Source organism: Chiloscyllium punctatum, chromosome 40 (assembly GCF_047496795.1).
Source record: "Chiloscyllium punctatum isolate Juve2018m chromosome 40, sChiPun1.3, whole genome shotgun sequence".
In the NCBI taxonomy this organism is placed as follows: domain Eukaryota; kingdom Metazoa; phylum Chordata; class Chondrichthyes; order Orectolobiformes; family Hemiscylliidae; genus Chiloscyllium; species Chiloscyllium punctatum.
In genome coordinates this window covers 10671486-10688694 of record NC_092778.1, presented here as the reverse complement: position 1 = coordinate 10688694, position 17209 = coordinate 10671486, and the positions used below count along the sequence as shown (strand labels likewise).

Sequence of the window (17209 nt, the reverse complement as noted above, 5' to 3'; positions counted from 1 at the left end):
TGTGTCAGCTCTGATTCAGTTAGTCTCTGACCAGATTAAATGAATTGAAAGCCAAATTATATTGATTGAGACAGTCAAACACCTCAGCCAAATAATTCAACCAAACCAAAGTAGCTAAAGGTTTGCACTTTCTGCTATCTTTCTTCCATGATCCCATGTACTTCAATGACCATGCATCCAGTTGTTTATTGTCAACATCACATGTTCAGACTTAATATTGTATAAGGAACATTAAAATTAGCTTCAGGACTAACAATGGGTTTTATAATTTGAGATCAAAATGCACTTTTTTTTTGTTGCTCGAGTGTTGCAGACAGAGAACATTCTGTATTTTTTTCGTGAATTCTTATTCACATTTGGATCAAGAATAGACCTTACCAACAGGACCTCTTTTCAAAATGAAGCAGTTAACATGATTAATATAATGGTTAACATTTGATTTATTTTGTTGAACATCAAAAAACAAACAAGATGTTAATGTGATTGTAGTTAGTTCTAATGAAGCATTAAAATGAACTCCTATTGATGAAATGACAGGCTGGACTTTATGATCGGGTTATTTAAACACCAGTGTAACCTTCTGGTCTTATAATAGCATCAATCAGACCATTAAAGGTTATTCGAATATACACCCATTCACTAGTCAGTAACTTCATAAACATTCTTTATTAATTGATGAAAAAAGAATACTCTAGCTCTGTAGACCAATAATTAGCATTGAATTGTAATGATTTGGCATGCCTTTGAGAGTATCATCTAAAATCTAGTCTGATATACCAATTAACTCACACAAAATTGAAATATTATCTTTCAACAATCTTCTGTGGAAGTAAATTGTAAATTACAAAGGCAAAAACTAAAATCATTGATCTCCTTATAATTTGAAAGTACAGTATAGATATAATAGGTATGATTTATTACCAGCAATATCTTATCCAGACATTTCTGTGCTGATAAAGTTGTCTCTTTTTGAATGGTGCCTAATCCTGTTCTCATTGACAATATCATCATCATCATCAATAGTTATCAGATTGATGAGAATGTTCAAAACAGTTGCAGTCGTAATTCCATTGGACCATAAGATATTGGAGCAGAATAAGCCATTCAGACCATCAAGTCTACTGTACCATTTGATCGTGGTTGATGTGTTTCTCAACCCCATTCTCCTACCTTATCTCTGTAACCCTCAATACCCTTGCAATCAAGAACTGATTTATCTCTGTCTTAAATGCACTCAATGACCCTCTGGCAGTGAGTTCCATAGATGAACTGGGTGAAGAAATTCCTCCTCATCTCAGTGCCAAAGGATCATCCCTTCACTGTGAGGCTGTGCCGTCAGTTCTTAATCTAGTGGAAACACTTCCTCCATACCCGCTGCATTAGGGCTCTAGTAGAGGCTCCCTTTTCAGTATTCAACAAGATCACTCAGCCCCCCCTCGTCCTTCTAAACTCCATCGAATGCCACTCCTCATGTGATAAGACCTTCATCTCTGAGTTCATTCTTGTGAACCTCCACAGGACCCCGTCCAAGACCAGCACATCCTTCCTTAGGTACAGGGCCAAAACTGCTCACAATATTCCAAATGCATTCTGACCAGAGCCTCTGCAGTAATCTCTGCTCTTGTACTCTAGCCCACTTGAAATGAATGCGAACATCACATTTACTTTCCTAATTGCCAACTGAACCTACTCCAACAATACTGACACAGATGTGATGCATTCTGATGCTCTATCACTTTTTGCTATTTATTTAATTTCATTCCTTACTAACAAGACAACCCCGCCCTTCTGCCATCTGCCTGTCTTTTCAATAAGAAGCATATCCTTGGATATTAACCAGCCCTGATCCCCTTGCAACTGTGTCTCTGTGATACGCACAGCATTGTACTTGCCCATTTCAAACTATACTACTAGCTAATTTACCTTTTTTTTCATATACTGTATGCATTAGGTACAATACCCTGTTCTGCATTGACTACCCCCTTCTCATAGTTATTCCCTCGCCTGCTGTGTCTGAAGTTACATTGCTGTACCTTTCCATTCTGTCTGTCCTATAATTTACTCTTCAACTTTAATCTCTGCTGAGTTTTCCCCCACTTTAACTTCTTCCATAATTTTTCATACCACCACCCCACCCACCTCCATTTTGGTTAAAGTCCTATTAACAGTCCTAGTTATGCAATTCACAAGGACTTGATCCCAGCATTATTCAGGTGGAGACTGTCCTATCAGAACAGCTCCCTCCTTCCTCAGTACTGATGTCAATGTCCCATGAATTTGAACCCGTTTCTTTTACACCAATCTTTAGGCTGTACATTTACTTCCTTTAACCTTGTTGACCCTGTGCCAATTTGCTCATGGCTCAAGTGGTAATCCAGCGTTTACGACCTTTTTTGGTTCTGCTTTTTAATTTAGCCTGTCACTGTACATTTCCCTCAACAGAATCTCTTTCCTCTTTCTACCCATATCATTTGTACCGATGTCGACCACAACAATTGGACCTTCACTTCCCAATCCAACTTCTTCTGCAGTCCACAAAATATCCTGAACCCAGGTAGGCAATACAGCCTTCAGGTCTCTCAATCCTGAGCACTGAGAATAGTGTCTAATTGACTGACTATTCTATCCCTGATTACAACTACATTTCGCCTTTCTGCCCTCACTTGAATGACTCCCTGTACCACGGTGCTATGGTCAAGTTTGCTCATCCTCCCTACAGCACGCATTCTCATCCACACAGGGAGCAATAATCTCGAACCTGTTAGACAAGTACAAGGGCTGACGCTCTTTCAGCACCACCTTTGGATCGCTCATTCATAATCACACCCTCCTGTCCCTGACCATTGACTGAATTCAAGATGGTTAATCTAAGAGGTGTGACTGCCTCCTGAAATGGTGTTCAGGTAATGGAGTTCACATCTCCCACACCATGCAGTTACAACACATTGCCTGGCCCAGCATCTCTACTTTAATTACATAGTGCTTCATTTGGTTTTTAAAACATTTTGTACTGGTCTCTTAGATCTGGAAATAGTCTACACAGATCTGTTCTGGTCTTGGGATATTACTAACAAGATTCTAATTATCTTGTTAGACTATTATCATTTCAGGTGAGATCACATCTGTTCAACTCTCCTTTCTAATCGAAGAGAGTTTAGTGATAATTTACTTGATGTAAACACCAAGCCAAATAACTAGTAATACTTGCTCATTAGCTAAGCGTTATATAAAGAAATCCTATATATGAAATTAATAGCATTATTCTATAATCATCACTAAGGAAGTATTGACAGCCAATCCTTTTGTTTTTAAGACAGCTTTTTAATGTATGTGGGATGTATTCTTTTAAACTTTGTCCTCAGTCAATCCCCATTTGCCAACATGAAGTTTTGCTCCATGGACATCATGAACAATTTTCTTGCTTCATGGGCTCACTAGACTGGAACTTCATGATGTTACAGAGGTGGAAGTTCAATTAAAGTCCATAGTTTGACTGCAACTAACCAACATGAAACAGCACCACAAAAGCGAATGAGACAACACTGACAGTGCAGAGATATCTTCTTTCTGGACAGTGAGGATGAATTGGCAAATTAGTAGAGCACCCTCCGCTTTAAGGACACAAATCAATTGTTGTTAGTGTGACTGCAGAATTAGGTTGAGGCCAGATGCTGCATCAGGACCTATCCAGGAACAAAAAAGCAGTGAAAGAACAAAGACTTGCATTTTTATAGTGCCTCTCACAACCTCAAAACTTACCAAAGTACTTTACTTACAATGAAGTATTTTGAAGAATAGTTACTGTTTTAAATGAGGAAACATAGCAATCAACTTACGTACAGCAAGCTCTCACAAATAGCAATGTAACAATGAGTCGGTAATCCTGATCAGTAGTAATCCACAACTCCTGAATCAGCGATAAGTGTGTTACTCATAACTGAAGCTCTGCATTAAGTATATCATTGTTAGCATAATCTTTTTTGATGAGATCCCAGTGGTGACTGTGCTGGTATCTTTTGCTCAATGTAAAATGTGATGACACATGGACAATACTGAAAGAAAGTGGGTTTTATGTAAAAGTGTGAAAACGTATATTTTCAAGACGATGTTTCTGGATATTTCACGAATCAATCATAGATTTACATCCATTTATGTGGAATTAATTTGCCTGTATCTGATAAACTTATCCATGATAATCTGGCAATTAGATGTTTCAGAATATTATACAAAATGTCTGAGAGCCTTTTTGTCATCCATTTCCACAGAGGCTCCAACATCTTATCGAGAACAACAGACATTTAGTAAGACAATGCATTATTCTACGTCTTAAAAACTTTTAGTAGGCTAGTTGATAACCTGGACTAACAACAGGCCATGGCCACATGGAGTGAACTTCATAAGGAATGTTGAATCCCTGATGTGATTAGAAGATGATAATGTCAGTTCAATTGTTCAGTTGATATCATAAACCATGAGAGAAAATCTTGAGCAGTTTATGATTGGTTTTTTGAACCATATCATTCAATCACAGGTTTGAAACTATTCCAGGATTTGCAATGCAGCTCCACTATTCTGTACATAGGGAACAATGTAAACTGCTGCAGGATGCATTTTCTTGTCTTAAACTGGCCTAGAGGGTCCTAATGCTGCCATCTTCTATGGTTGACCTGTTATGATCATCTTAAGGCCAGTAATGTCTGTAATAACTGAGCAGACTAATGTTAGTGCAGTGCTACTACTATTTTGCAATAAGGATTAATTTAATACTTGGAGGATTACTGGAGCTAATGCCAACAATCTGTCACTGACAAGACAATGAAAACATGAAAGAAATAAAGAAGAGTACCTGCTTATATGATTTCTTGTATTATAGTTAAAGTACTCGGTCAAAATTGAATAAGAAAATTGAAGAGATTCATGATCATGTGGTATTGTTTGGCAATGTGCTGTGAGCGACAGTGACTCCAATTTTTCTCCATCCAGGGAAGAATCTGCTTTTGAGGTAATTGTAAATTCTGGCTATTGCATAAAGTGGGCAGCATCTATATCAACCACTTGTAATGCCCCTCTCCTTATTTTTTTAGAAGTTGATAGAATTTTTGTTATTAATCCAATATCACACACTTTACAATATCAGTGAAAGTTATAACCATCCCTTTTTCCCCAATTATATTCACATATCAAGTTAAGGAGGTTTTGAACTTGTGACTCAGAACATTAGGCAACTAATGCGGATACCATCAGACAAATTGATGTTCTCAGAAAGGAATTGTGATGAAATATGCATTTTGCAACAACCAAAATTGGCATGGTGCACCAATTTCCATTGAGTCCCATTCCCACATAGGCATCGCAATTTTTCAATTTTAACTGGAGTGATTGTATGGCCATTTGGATAGCTTTTTGATTGTGTCTGGATTTATACCAGAAACAGTTCAGCTAAGTTAGTTCAGTGAGCAAACAAGGCAAAAACTAGTTTACTCCAGTAAAACTTGAAAGCAAAGATTATTGACAGAAAAACTTAAGACTGGACCATGACAGATATGATGTAAATTCTAATATCCCAAATGTAGCATGATGTAAAATCAGACAAGCTGCTAATGCTCTCATGGTTCACCTTCATTCCCTGGATTGACGTTCCTCTGGACTCTTAGAAACTGTGTTCCAACACTTCATCTCAGACACAACTTCAGCTTTTTCACAAACAGTGAGCTTCTTCAAGCCAGCACTGCCTCGGGCTGATTTCCTGAGCTCTAATCAGGCTCAGTTGCGCTAAGTAATTAGTATTTGTGGATTTTCAACCCAACATTCACTGTTGCATTGGGCTGTTAGTGGCGTACTACTTTTTCCAAGCCCCCATAGCTCCCAGGACCTTTTTGCAGATCTGACCTTAACTCCTTGAACGTCTGCCTGAGTTTAAAAGCACAAATCTATTGACTGATTACTGAGTCCCTAACTACGCAGACTCAGTCCAGTGGAGTTAACATTTCGACAGTCCAGCTGAACTATTGTTTCCTGCATGGAGCTTGTTTCTGTCTCTGTCTCAACCGTCCAAGTGACTGAACTGTATTGAGCGACCTACTGGAAACCTTATAACAAGCCCCACCTTGTTTTTAGGCAAAATTGAATAACTAACATTATAGAAATAGGGGTCAGTTAGCTCAGTTGGCTGGATGGCTCGGTTGTGATGAAGAGTGATACCATCAGCATGGGTTCAAACCACTGCTGAGGATACCATGAAGAACTGTCCTTCTCAACCTATCCCCTTGCATGAGGCATGGTGACCCTCAGGTTAAGCCAACACTTTCTAATCTGTTTCTAATGGGTGAGCCATCTTGTGGTCCATGAGGGCTATGGTGACTTTACCTTCACATAGCAATTGGCAATGAGACTCAGATATAACAGTGCCTTGGAAATGCCCATCTCATAAATGTCATAATTCATCATCTGGTCAAACAGAACCTTTATTGCTGACAAAATATACAATTTTGTCTTGCACTGTTGAGGACAATTTGCATGAGTACCAGTTCAAGGGGAAGAACAACATACAGCCTGAAGGGACAATGCTGGTTAGTTGGAAAGTACATTCTTATTGACAGAGATGTTATCATGGAGAATTTACCAAGTAATAATGATTGACAGTTAACAGCCATGCTTTGTCTGAATTTTAAAGCAGGCAGATTGACTGGTCAGGGCCTTTCCCTGAGAGATGAAGCAGAAAATGGCAGTAGAACATGTGCGTGTTTCTAAAGAAGGGTCTTCAAAAACCCAAAACATCTGCTTTCTCTCCACAGATGCTGATCAATCTGCTGAGATTTGCCAACAATTTCTGACTTTGTTCCTGATTTCCAGCATCCACAGTTCTTCAGTTTTTTTTTGTTACATTTTCTTATTGTCTGCAAGGGGCTCTGTGTCTTGATGTATATAGCTTCCAGGATGGACCAAGCTGAGATCTTGACTGACAATTCTGAATTGGTTGTCAGTGTAATTCTGTGCATATTCCAGATCATCCAGCAAATGTTTTCCATTTGCAGAATTACCGTTAATGTTGGACACTGTTGCAAATTTTGCAACTCGAACTGGTTGAGTAAAGTTGGTACTTTGTTGCCACCAGCTAAAGGGATATGCTGTTTGGTACGATCCACCAGTCATGGGACCTATGGCCTATTCACCCACATCACACCTGTGCTGAATATACCATATTACACATTACACATCTGTGTGATAGGCAGAACATTGCTTTGGCTTGACAGCAGCATTCAGTTGGTGGCCAACACCACTGGTCTTGTTACTGCAGAGCAGCAGTGTGAAACAGTTAGCTTTAAAGATTCATGATGTTTTTGAAATATCTTACCCTTAATCTGAGGTAGACTGAATGGTTTTCAGGTCCAAGAGTAACCACCTTGGGATCTGTCATGATTTTGCATGATATACCAATTTGATCAGGGTAGCCATTACATGCAGTTTTGTTAATTCTGCCTCTCCTTTATTAAGGCTGGGAAGCGGAGTTTACCAGATTCTGAAAAAGCAATCCTTGACATTTTGGAACACGATCGGCAGGAGGCTCTGGAAGACAGGCAAGACCTTGTCAACAAAATTTTCAACTTGCAGGAGGAGAACAGACAAGCAGAAGAGCTTAGAGATAAGGTAAGTGTTCTGGAAGAGACTTGGATATAAAGCACTGACGCAGCTGAGGATTACATCTTCCCAGAGTCATGAGATTTGCTCATAGATTTTCATGTGATTGAACAGGTCAATTCTTGATGCACAGATTTTTGGTCACATTGTTGGGACTGAAATGCAGGATTATTTCCTTCTCTTTCTTTCTCTGCTGTTGCTCTGACTCCCCATTAAAATGTTGTGACAGAAAGCAGTCAGTTTGTCGTTTGAACAATTGATGGCGAACTCCTTTATTCTCTACTGCAACCTTGGGCATTAAGGAGTTGAGTTGGTGGGGGAGACTCATTTCAGCCAATCAGAGAGGTTCCAGTCCATTAAAGGTGATTTTGCAGGAGTCGTGCCTGAATACTTGCAGATAAAAGACTCCAGAGGGGAAGTGTGAGTGACAGCCCTTGACAACAAAGCCATATTCAACTGAGTGTGGCATCAAGGAGCCCGGCAAAACTGGAATATTGTGGTGTCAGGCAGACAACTCTCTGCTGTTTTGACTCATACCTGGCACATAGGAAGATGTTGGATTAGTGGTGCTGGAAGAGCACAGCAGTTCAGGCAGCATCCAACGAGCAGTGAAATCGACGTTTCGGGCTTTATTCCTGATGAAGGGCTTTTGCCCGAAACGTCGATTTCACTGCTTGTTGGATGCTGCCTGAACTGCTGTGCTCTTCCAGCACCACTAATCCAGTATTTGCTTTCCAGCATCTGCAGTCATTGTTTTTACCACATAGGAAGATGGTTGTGGTTGTCAGAAGTCAGCCATCTCAGCTGCAGGGCATCACTGTAGGAATTTTTCAGGATAGTGTCCTAGGCTCAACTAGCTTCTTCATCAATGCCCAACCCTCCATCATAAACTCCAGACGTGGAGATTTTCGCTGATGATTGCACAATCTTCAGCACTATTCGCGATTCCTCAGATTTAGAAGCAGTCCATGTTCAGATGCAACAGGATCTGGACAACATCCAGATTTGGGCTGGCAGATGGCAAGTAAGATTAGTAGCACAAATGCCAGGCTATGACCATCATCAATAACAAACAATCTAACCAATGTCCCTTGACATTTAATGATATTACCATCACTGAATTCCCTACTACTCATTAACTAAGGATTACCATTGACCAGAAACTCAACTGGACTACTCTTGGGCCAGAAACAGCTACAAAAGCTGGACTGAGGCAGTCAATCTGGCAGGTTACTGGCAGGTAATTAATCTCCTAATTCCCAAAGCCTGTCCATCATCTACAAGTCAGAGTATGATGGAACACTCTCCACTTACCTGGATGAGTGCAATTCTAATAAGACAAAAAAACTTGACACCATCCAGGATTGGTGATTGATTAGCACTATATCCACAAATATCCATTCCCTCCATCACCAATGCTCAGAAGCAGCAGTGTGTCCTATCTATATGATGTGCTGCAGAAATTCACCAAAGATCCTTAGACAGCACCTTTCCAAAACCGCGGCTACTTCCGTGAGGAAGGTGAAGGACAGTATGTATCACCAGCTGCAAGTTCCCCATCAAGCCACTTCTCATCCTGACTTGGAAACATATATTGCCATTTTTTCACTGTCTCGGGGTCAAAATCCTGGAATTCCACCCACCACCACAACCCCCTCCTCCTCTTTTCCCCCCCCCCCACTCCAAGGGTATTATATGTCAAATCTACAGCATGTTGATTACAGTGGTTGAAGAAGACAACTCACCATCATTTTCTTGGCAACTAGGGTAGGGCAATAAATGCTGGCCAGCCAGCCATGTCCATATCTCACAAGTGAGTAGAAATGAAGAGCTTCAAGAAGGACATTAGTTTTATACCCTTCACTGAAAGTGGAGGATTCAGCTAATGGAATTTTTCCAGTGCTATTACATGTCACTGCACAGTTCAGGTCTCACTACAGCACAGAAGTGTGATGACGACAGCTGACTCAGACTGTAAGATGTTATTGTAAGACTGGCGGTGATAAAACTGGTGCTAACACTGTGAACAGCTCCACTGCAAGTTCAGTGCTGTTTAGACCCCTTGAAATGTGCATTTAGTAACTAGTAACATTGCATGTTGCTATTATAGGGAGAACACCTCCACTAATTCCAGCAATCCTTTGAAGAAACTGCATTGTTCTCTTTAGAGCTTTCATTCTTAGCAATTTTCTTCCACAGCTATTGGAATTCACCTGATTATGTCAATTACTCAGTTTGACTGAAACTCACTATAATGTCAAATAATTAATGTTTGCAAGTTATAATTCTGAATCTAAGTGTCTTGACTGCTGAACATTGAATTATCACTGGTTGTGACTTGTGCATTGTTTCAGTATCTGGAGGAGAAAGAGGATTTGGAGTTGAAATGTTCAACACTGGTTAAAGATTGTGAAATGTATAAGCATCGGATGAACACTATCATGTTTCAGCTGGAGGAAGTGGAAAAAGAGCGAGATCAGGTTTGAGTAACAGTTCAATTCATTCTCTTTTAAAAGGATATGAAGTGCACCCAATGTGGATTGGATCTGCTCCTTCAATATAAATTGTTTTTGACTTTGAGCGCAAATAGTCCATTGGTTGTAGAAGTGTATGAGTAAACATTCATTTTTCAAGGTTTAATGTATTTTGAGAGACAGCTCAAGGAAGCCTTTTTATTGAATCAAAATGCTGAAGAAAATAGTGAATTGTATTATAACAGCCTTTGGCAGAATGCTGTTAATTAATGTTTGCCATGAGAAGTAAAGTGACTGATTGTAGATTGTATTTTGGTCTAAACACTATATCGTCAATGAAGACATAGCAATTTTCAACATTTCAGTACATCCCAAAATGCTTCATAGCCAATAAAGTGTATATTTTTGAAATGTGGTCACTATTGTAATGCAGAAAATGTGGCAATCAATTTACACACAGCAAGCCCCCACAAACAATGCTGACATAATAACCAGATAATATGTTTTATTGATGTGAAATATTGTTAGGATAAATCCTCAACTCTTATTCAAAATAGTGCCAGAATCTTTTCCATCTATTTTGAGACCAAACCTTGGCTTAATGTCACATCTGAAATATGGTACCTTCAACAGTGCTGATTTGGAGCGTCAGAGTATAATTTGTGCTCAAGTTCTTGGAGTTGACTATGAACCTATGATCCTTTGACTTAAAGGCAAGAATACAGAAATATTAGGCATAGATTCCAGACTACACAACCACTCTACCTTTTAAGACAAGTTACCTGACACTGCAACATCGAACATTCCAGCATAAAGATACCCACTTCATCTTATGTCTCTCTGTTGCATATCTCTGCCCGTCTCTGTCTCTCTCCCTTGCTGTCTCTTTCTTTCTCTCTCTTGCTGTTTCTTTCTTTCTCTCTGTCTCTCACACTGTCTGTCTGTCTGTCTCTCTGTATCTGTCTCTGTCTCTCTCTCTCTCTCAGCAATGTCTTCAGTCAGCTATGTGTAACTAACATCAGTAAGCACACAAGCCAGAAAGTGTGTGCATGTTTGTAAAATTGTAGCCATGTAAATACTGAGTATCATTAATAAACTTCAAGATATCTATCTCAGTGATAATCTGGTCTGTATAGAATGTGTTACACAGGCTAACATGTAGAAAACCATAAAGTGTGCCAAGCATTACCAAATGAGTCATACTTCAAGAAGAATCATATGGTGACAAGTGAAACAAAAGCGAGAGAGATCTTAATTAATATGGGTTTTACAGTTTTATTTATATAGGTCTAAATAGAAGATTGAAGGGCATGGGGAACCTTCTAGAAACTGATAAAATTCTAATGGGACTAGACAGATTAGATGCAGGAAGGATTTATCGATAATGGGTTAGGTCCAGAATTATTGGGCTATGGCTTAAGGTTAAAGGGTAAACCTTTTAGTACTGCGATGGGAAGACATCTCTTCACCAAGAGAATGGTGAGCTATGGAATTCCTTACCACAGAAACACATTCTCAAGAGGAAGTAGACATTGCTCTTGTGGCTAAATGGAAATGGGGGAAAGCGGGTTTAGGGTATTGAATTTGAAGAGAATCCATAACCATAATGAGTAGCAAAACAAGATCGATGGGTCGAATGGCTTACTTCTGTTTACTTCTATGTTTCCAAATTTGTACATTTTCACAGCCATTAGATGTCTCAAAGTGCTTTCTGAAGAGTAGTTACTGTTGCAATGGAAGCAACACTTAGCTAAATTGGTGCATAATGGACAGTGCATTCTCTCTGTTCTAATCCTGGTTTTGTGATTGTTTGCCTCGATACTGACAAATAATAACATGCTTCTGTTCATAAAGTACTGATGGTCCATTCATGTGAGTGGCCACCTGAGCAGAATGTCAAGAAGAATTTAGGAAAAATATGAAATGCTCCTTTCACTACCCTCATGATGTCCCAAAGTGGTTTCCAACAAATTTGATAACTGGAAAACCTTTGAAATGATTATATAAGCCAAAAGTATAACACCTTCCACATTTTACAATATGTAGTTTATGTAGTTTCAGAATGCCAGCCAAGATCTCAATGTCCTGGAAAGGCAACAGGTTTGGCTTGCTGACACCTTCTGTCTGCACTTTGTCTTCTGTTGAACGTGGTCAGTGTCTGTAAAAAGATAAAAATGCATTGAACAATGTAAGACATTTTGGGATCTTATAGAAATCAGACAGTGAAAAACCAGTGGTGGTGGATCAATAGAAATGAGGTGATGTGTAAAAGTCTCAGGTTCAGTCTACTGCCACCATTTTTGTTCCTCCAAGAAAGATGAATTCTTTTCCATCCCCTCCTTTTGTCGAGAGAAAATGTGAGACCTCACCAGTATGTCTGTAATTGTCTGCTTTTTGTGTGTCTTATTCTTACATCCTGAAGTGTTCTGACACATACCTGACAGTTGTTTTTACCCTCACCAAATCGCTGTGACTTTTGTTTTTGTTTCTATCTATTAACCACCAGCAGTAAATCGCCTGTGTAGCAATTCGATATTTGCATGCAAAGCTTATTAAAGGTAGTGCGTACCTTTTTTGTGTGATTAATGATTGGTGCAACTGAGAAAGATTAAAGGCGGTCTGCATTCTCTGGCTTGTCTTTCTTTCCCGGCTTTCTTGTCTTTTATTTAAAAAAAACTTGAATTTCCACAATGCCATTGATGAGTGTCAGCAGCATTGTTGTGTAGGAAATTTGTGGTACAACAGGAGCTGAGAGCTGGATCAATGTGGCTTAATTAAATGAAGACACTCAAGCAAACTCATCTGACAGCTGGAATTTGCTTTAATTGCACTAACAGTAGTTTCATCCCTAAAGGAATCTGTCATTATGAGCCTTCTCGTGCCCAACAAAATGCTTCAATGACATAACTTATAACTGTAACCTGAATGCTTCCCCAAGTAGCTGTATTGATTTGCTCAGACTTGCTGCTTCAGACAAGTTTGGTTACTGACCTGAGGCCACTGAGGTAGTGGAAGTTAATGCTGACTGAAGGCAAAATGCCAGGGAAGTTAATGGAGCTAGTTCTGAATAACCTTTAGTGAACTTCTACATGAGCTAATGTATAATCAATATGAAGTCATCACCTAAAAGGTTGTAGGCATAATTTTTCCCCATGACAATTTAAATAAATGTGCACTTTTTATTGACAGAATTCAAAACTCTCTACCTTTAAACACTAATATGTAAATGGATAGATGCACTTGATAGCATAGAAACATGTCAGGAGTTGTTCATTCAGCCCCTGGAGCCTTCTCTGCCAATCAGTTGTTTATGATTGGTCTTTATATTTATTGATACTCCATATTTATTGATACCTTAACTAACAAAAATCCATTAGGCTCAGTTTTGAAAGTTTTAATTGTCCCAGAAAGCCATTAAACTATAATTCTACATTCAAACCAACTGCCCACTAAGTTAATTCAATTTAGGTAAATGAGGGCATTGTCATTAGTGTCAACGTTCATGAGTCAGGAATATTTTTTCCTCAGATCACCTTTTTAAAGCAAGGACAGGAACAAACTGGGGTGCAATGCCTACTGTCCAGACTCAGTAAAGAATAGCTATTTGAATATAATGAAGGGGCCTGTTTAATAGAAAAAGGAAAATGTAGAGGAGAGAAAAATGTAATAAAAAATCTTGTGACTCAAAAATCTATTACATTTTATTACAATCTAATGGCTAACTTTTATAGCCAAGGTATTTTAAAATATTCTGTCTGCTCCTCATTATACTATAACCTTCCTTATTCACACATGCGCTACAGGTTTGAAGATAATAATTTCTAACAGATTAAACCTACATTCCTTTTCACGTATCACAGCTCTTTCATAAAGAGCCTTTTATTACTTTGCCTGAAAGCTCTTATTAGCGTCAAAAGCCAGTAAATGCATTGTGGCATGCAGTGCGTGTTTATATGTATTTTACACTTTCTAATCTTCCATTTCTTCCAGGCATTCCGATCCCGAGATGAAGCCCAGACACAGTTTTCACAATGTCTGATTGACAAAGATAAATATCGCAAACAGATCCGGGAACTAGAGGAGAAAAATGATGAGCTCCAAATTCAGATTGTCCGGAAAGAAGGGAAAATCGTGGCCTTGGAATCAAAACTTAGGCGTATGTCCAAGGACACCATGTCTGCAGACCAAGTGAGGTTTTTAACCATTGTGTTCTTTATATTTTTTTCCATTAATTCTTCCTCTGCCATCCCATTACGTACCTATATGCAAAATGTAGAAATTCATATGTATTTTGCTGGCAAGATAACCATTTATTGTTCATATGTCACTGTCCTGTGACAAGATGGTCCAACCATCTTCAGCTGCCTTATCAATGACCTTCTCTCTATCATAATGTCAGAAGTGGGGATGTTTGTTGATGATTGCACAATGTTCAGCTCCATTCAATACTCTTCAGAAAATAAAGCAATCTATGTCCAAATGCAGCAGGACCTGGACACTATCCAGTTTGAACTGACAGGCGGTAAGTATCATTTCTGCCACAAAAGTGCTAGACAATGATCATGTCCAGCAAGAGAGAATCTAATCACTGTCCCTTGACATTCAATAGCATTGACATTGCCATCACTGGATTTCCCCACTATCACTATCCTGTGTGTGTGTGGTGTTGGGGGGGGGGGGTCATAAATCATTGATGTATTCATAAAATTTCTGTGGACTCCAGAGCAGGTCAGAGGTTAGGAATCCTGTAGCAGGTAACTCCCTTCCTGACTCCCCAAATCCTAGCCATTAACTACAAGGCATGAATCAGAAATGTGATGAAATACTCTCCACATGTGTGTGTAAGTGCAATTCCAACAATACTCAAGAAGCTTGACACCATCTGCTTGATTGGTAACATATCCACAAACATTCAGTCCCTCTACCACTGACACTTAACAGCAACAATGTGCACTATCTATACAAGATGCACTGCAGAAATTCACCAAGGCTTCTTAGACAGCACTTTCCAGTTCCATGTTGACAGTGTGGTGCTGGAAAAGCACAGCAGGTCAGGCAGCATTTGGGGAACAGGAGAATCGATGTTTTAGACATAAGTCCTTTATCAGGATCTCCAGCATTTTTAGTCCTCACTTTCTCCTACTTTCCAAATCTATGACCACACAATTACAGGGGCAGCCATTACATGGGAACACCACCACTTGCAAATTCCCCTCCAAAGCACATACCATCCTAACTTGGAAATATGTCTCTGTTTCCTCAAGTGTTTGGTCAAAATCCTAGAGTTCCCTCTCTAATCATGTTTTGGATTTACCTACAGCACATGGACTGCAGTGGTTCAAGGCATCTCACCACCACCTTTTCAAAGGCAACTAGGCATAGTCAGTAAATGCTGGCCCAGCCAGAGATGTCCATATCCAAGGAATGAATAATAAAGAATAAAGATAGCGGTGAGCTGCCTTCTGTTGCAGTCTGTGTAGTGTAGGTATACCCACAATGCTGTTCAGAAGGGAGCTCTGGGATTTTGACCCAGTGACAGTGAAGAAATATATATTTCAATATAGGAATGGAACTTGCAGCAAAGATCTCTTAATTAAGTGTCAGTAGATAGCACCCCTGCCTGTGAGTCAGAAGATTGTAGTAACAAGTCCCTCTTCGAAGGCTTGTGTAAATTATATATTCTAACTCTTAGGATTTAATGTTAGAAGTGTTGTATTTTGGGTGAGAGACTAAACCTAGACCTCACTTTCTCTCTGACGTAAAATTGAAAAAAGTTGTAATCCTATACTTAGGTAATCATTTCAGGATCACTTTCTGATTCCTAAATGGTAAATAAAATAAATATTTCAATTTCTGGAATACCACACACTTTCTGCACGTGGCAATATAGTTCTATGTAGGACTATAATATATAGCATATAGTTCGAACATAGAACATTGCAACGCAGTACAGGCCCTTCAGCCCTTGATGTTGTGCAGACTTGTGAAACCAATCTGAAGCCCATCTAATCTAACTATTTCATTCTTGTCTATATGCCTATCCAATGACCATTTAAATGACCATAAAGTTTTATGAATACAGGCAGTCCATTCCATGTGGCTACTCCTGTCTGAGTAAAGAAACTTCCTCTGACATCTGTCCTTTATCTATCACCCCTCAATTTGAAGCTGTGCCCTCTCGTGCTATCCATCACCATCCTAGGAAAAAGGCTTTCACTGTACACCTGATCTAACTCTGTGATTATCTTGTATGTCTCAAATTAAGTCACCTCTCAACCTTCTTCTCTCTAACAAAAACAGCCTCAAGTCCCTCAACATTTCCTTATAAGACCTTTCCTCCATATCCTAGTAAATCTCCTCTGAACCTTTTCCTCAGCTTCCACATCTTTCCTAAAATGTCACTTGAACCGCACATAACACTCCAAGTGCGGCTGCACCAGAGTTTTTGTACAGCTGCAGCATGACCTCATGGTTCCGAAACTCGATCCCTCTACTAATAAAAGCTAACATACTGTATGCCTTTTTAACAGCCCTATCAACCTGGGTGGCAACTTTGAGGGGTCTATGTACATGGACACGGGGATCTCTCTGCTCATTTCCATACAAGAATCTTACCATTTGCCAAGTTGTCTGCATTCCTGTTATTCCTTCCAAACTGAATCTCACTTTTCCACATTGAACTCCATTTGCCACCTCGCAGCCCAGCTGTGCAGCTTATCTATGTCCCTATGTAACATGCAAAATCCTTCAGCACTATCCACAACTGTACTGACCTTAGTGTCGTCGGCAAATTTACTAACCATTCGTCTCGCACTCATCCAGGTCATGGATATAAATGACAAACTGTAGTGGCCCCGAAACAAATCCTTGCGGTACACCACTAGTCACTGAACTCCAGCATACACATTTTCCATCAACCACCACCCTCTGTCTTCTTTCAGCTTGCCAATTTCTGATCCAAACCGCTAAATTACCCTCAATCCCAAGCCTACAATGGGTAACCTTATCAAACGTCTTAACGAACTCCATATACACCACATAAACAGCTTTATCCTTCTCCACCTGTTTGGTCACCATCTCAAAGGACTCAATAAGGT

General features: G+C 39.5%; 1 protein-coding gene and 1 long non-coding RNA gene across 3 annotated transcripts in view; one reads left to right on the top strand and one right to left on the bottom strand.

Annotated features, from left to right (window-relative positions):
• The window catches only part of card11 (caspase recruitment domain family, member 11), a 369647-nt gene that overhangs the window by 256807 nt on the left and 95631 nt on the right, over positions 1 to 17209 (top strand). The window contains exons 8-10 of the mRNA XM_072559295.1: positions 7495 to 7647; positions 9993 to 10118; positions 14103 to 14300. Coding sequence (XP_072415396.1) covers positions 7495 to 7647; positions 9993 to 10118; positions 14103 to 14300 — 477 coding nt within the window. The remainder of the gene's footprint in view (positions 1 to 7494; positions 7648 to 9992; positions 10119 to 14102; positions 14301 to 17209) is intronic.
• The window catches only part of LOC140464345 (uncharacterized), a 163794-nt gene continuing 157070 nt past the window's right edge, over positions 10486 to 17209 (bottom strand). For both annotated transcript variants that reach the window (XR_011954908.1, XR_011954909.1), the window contains one exon: positions 10486 to 12270. This is a non-coding gene — a long non-coding RNA (uncharacterized lncRNA). The remainder of the gene's footprint in view (positions 12271 to 17209) is intronic.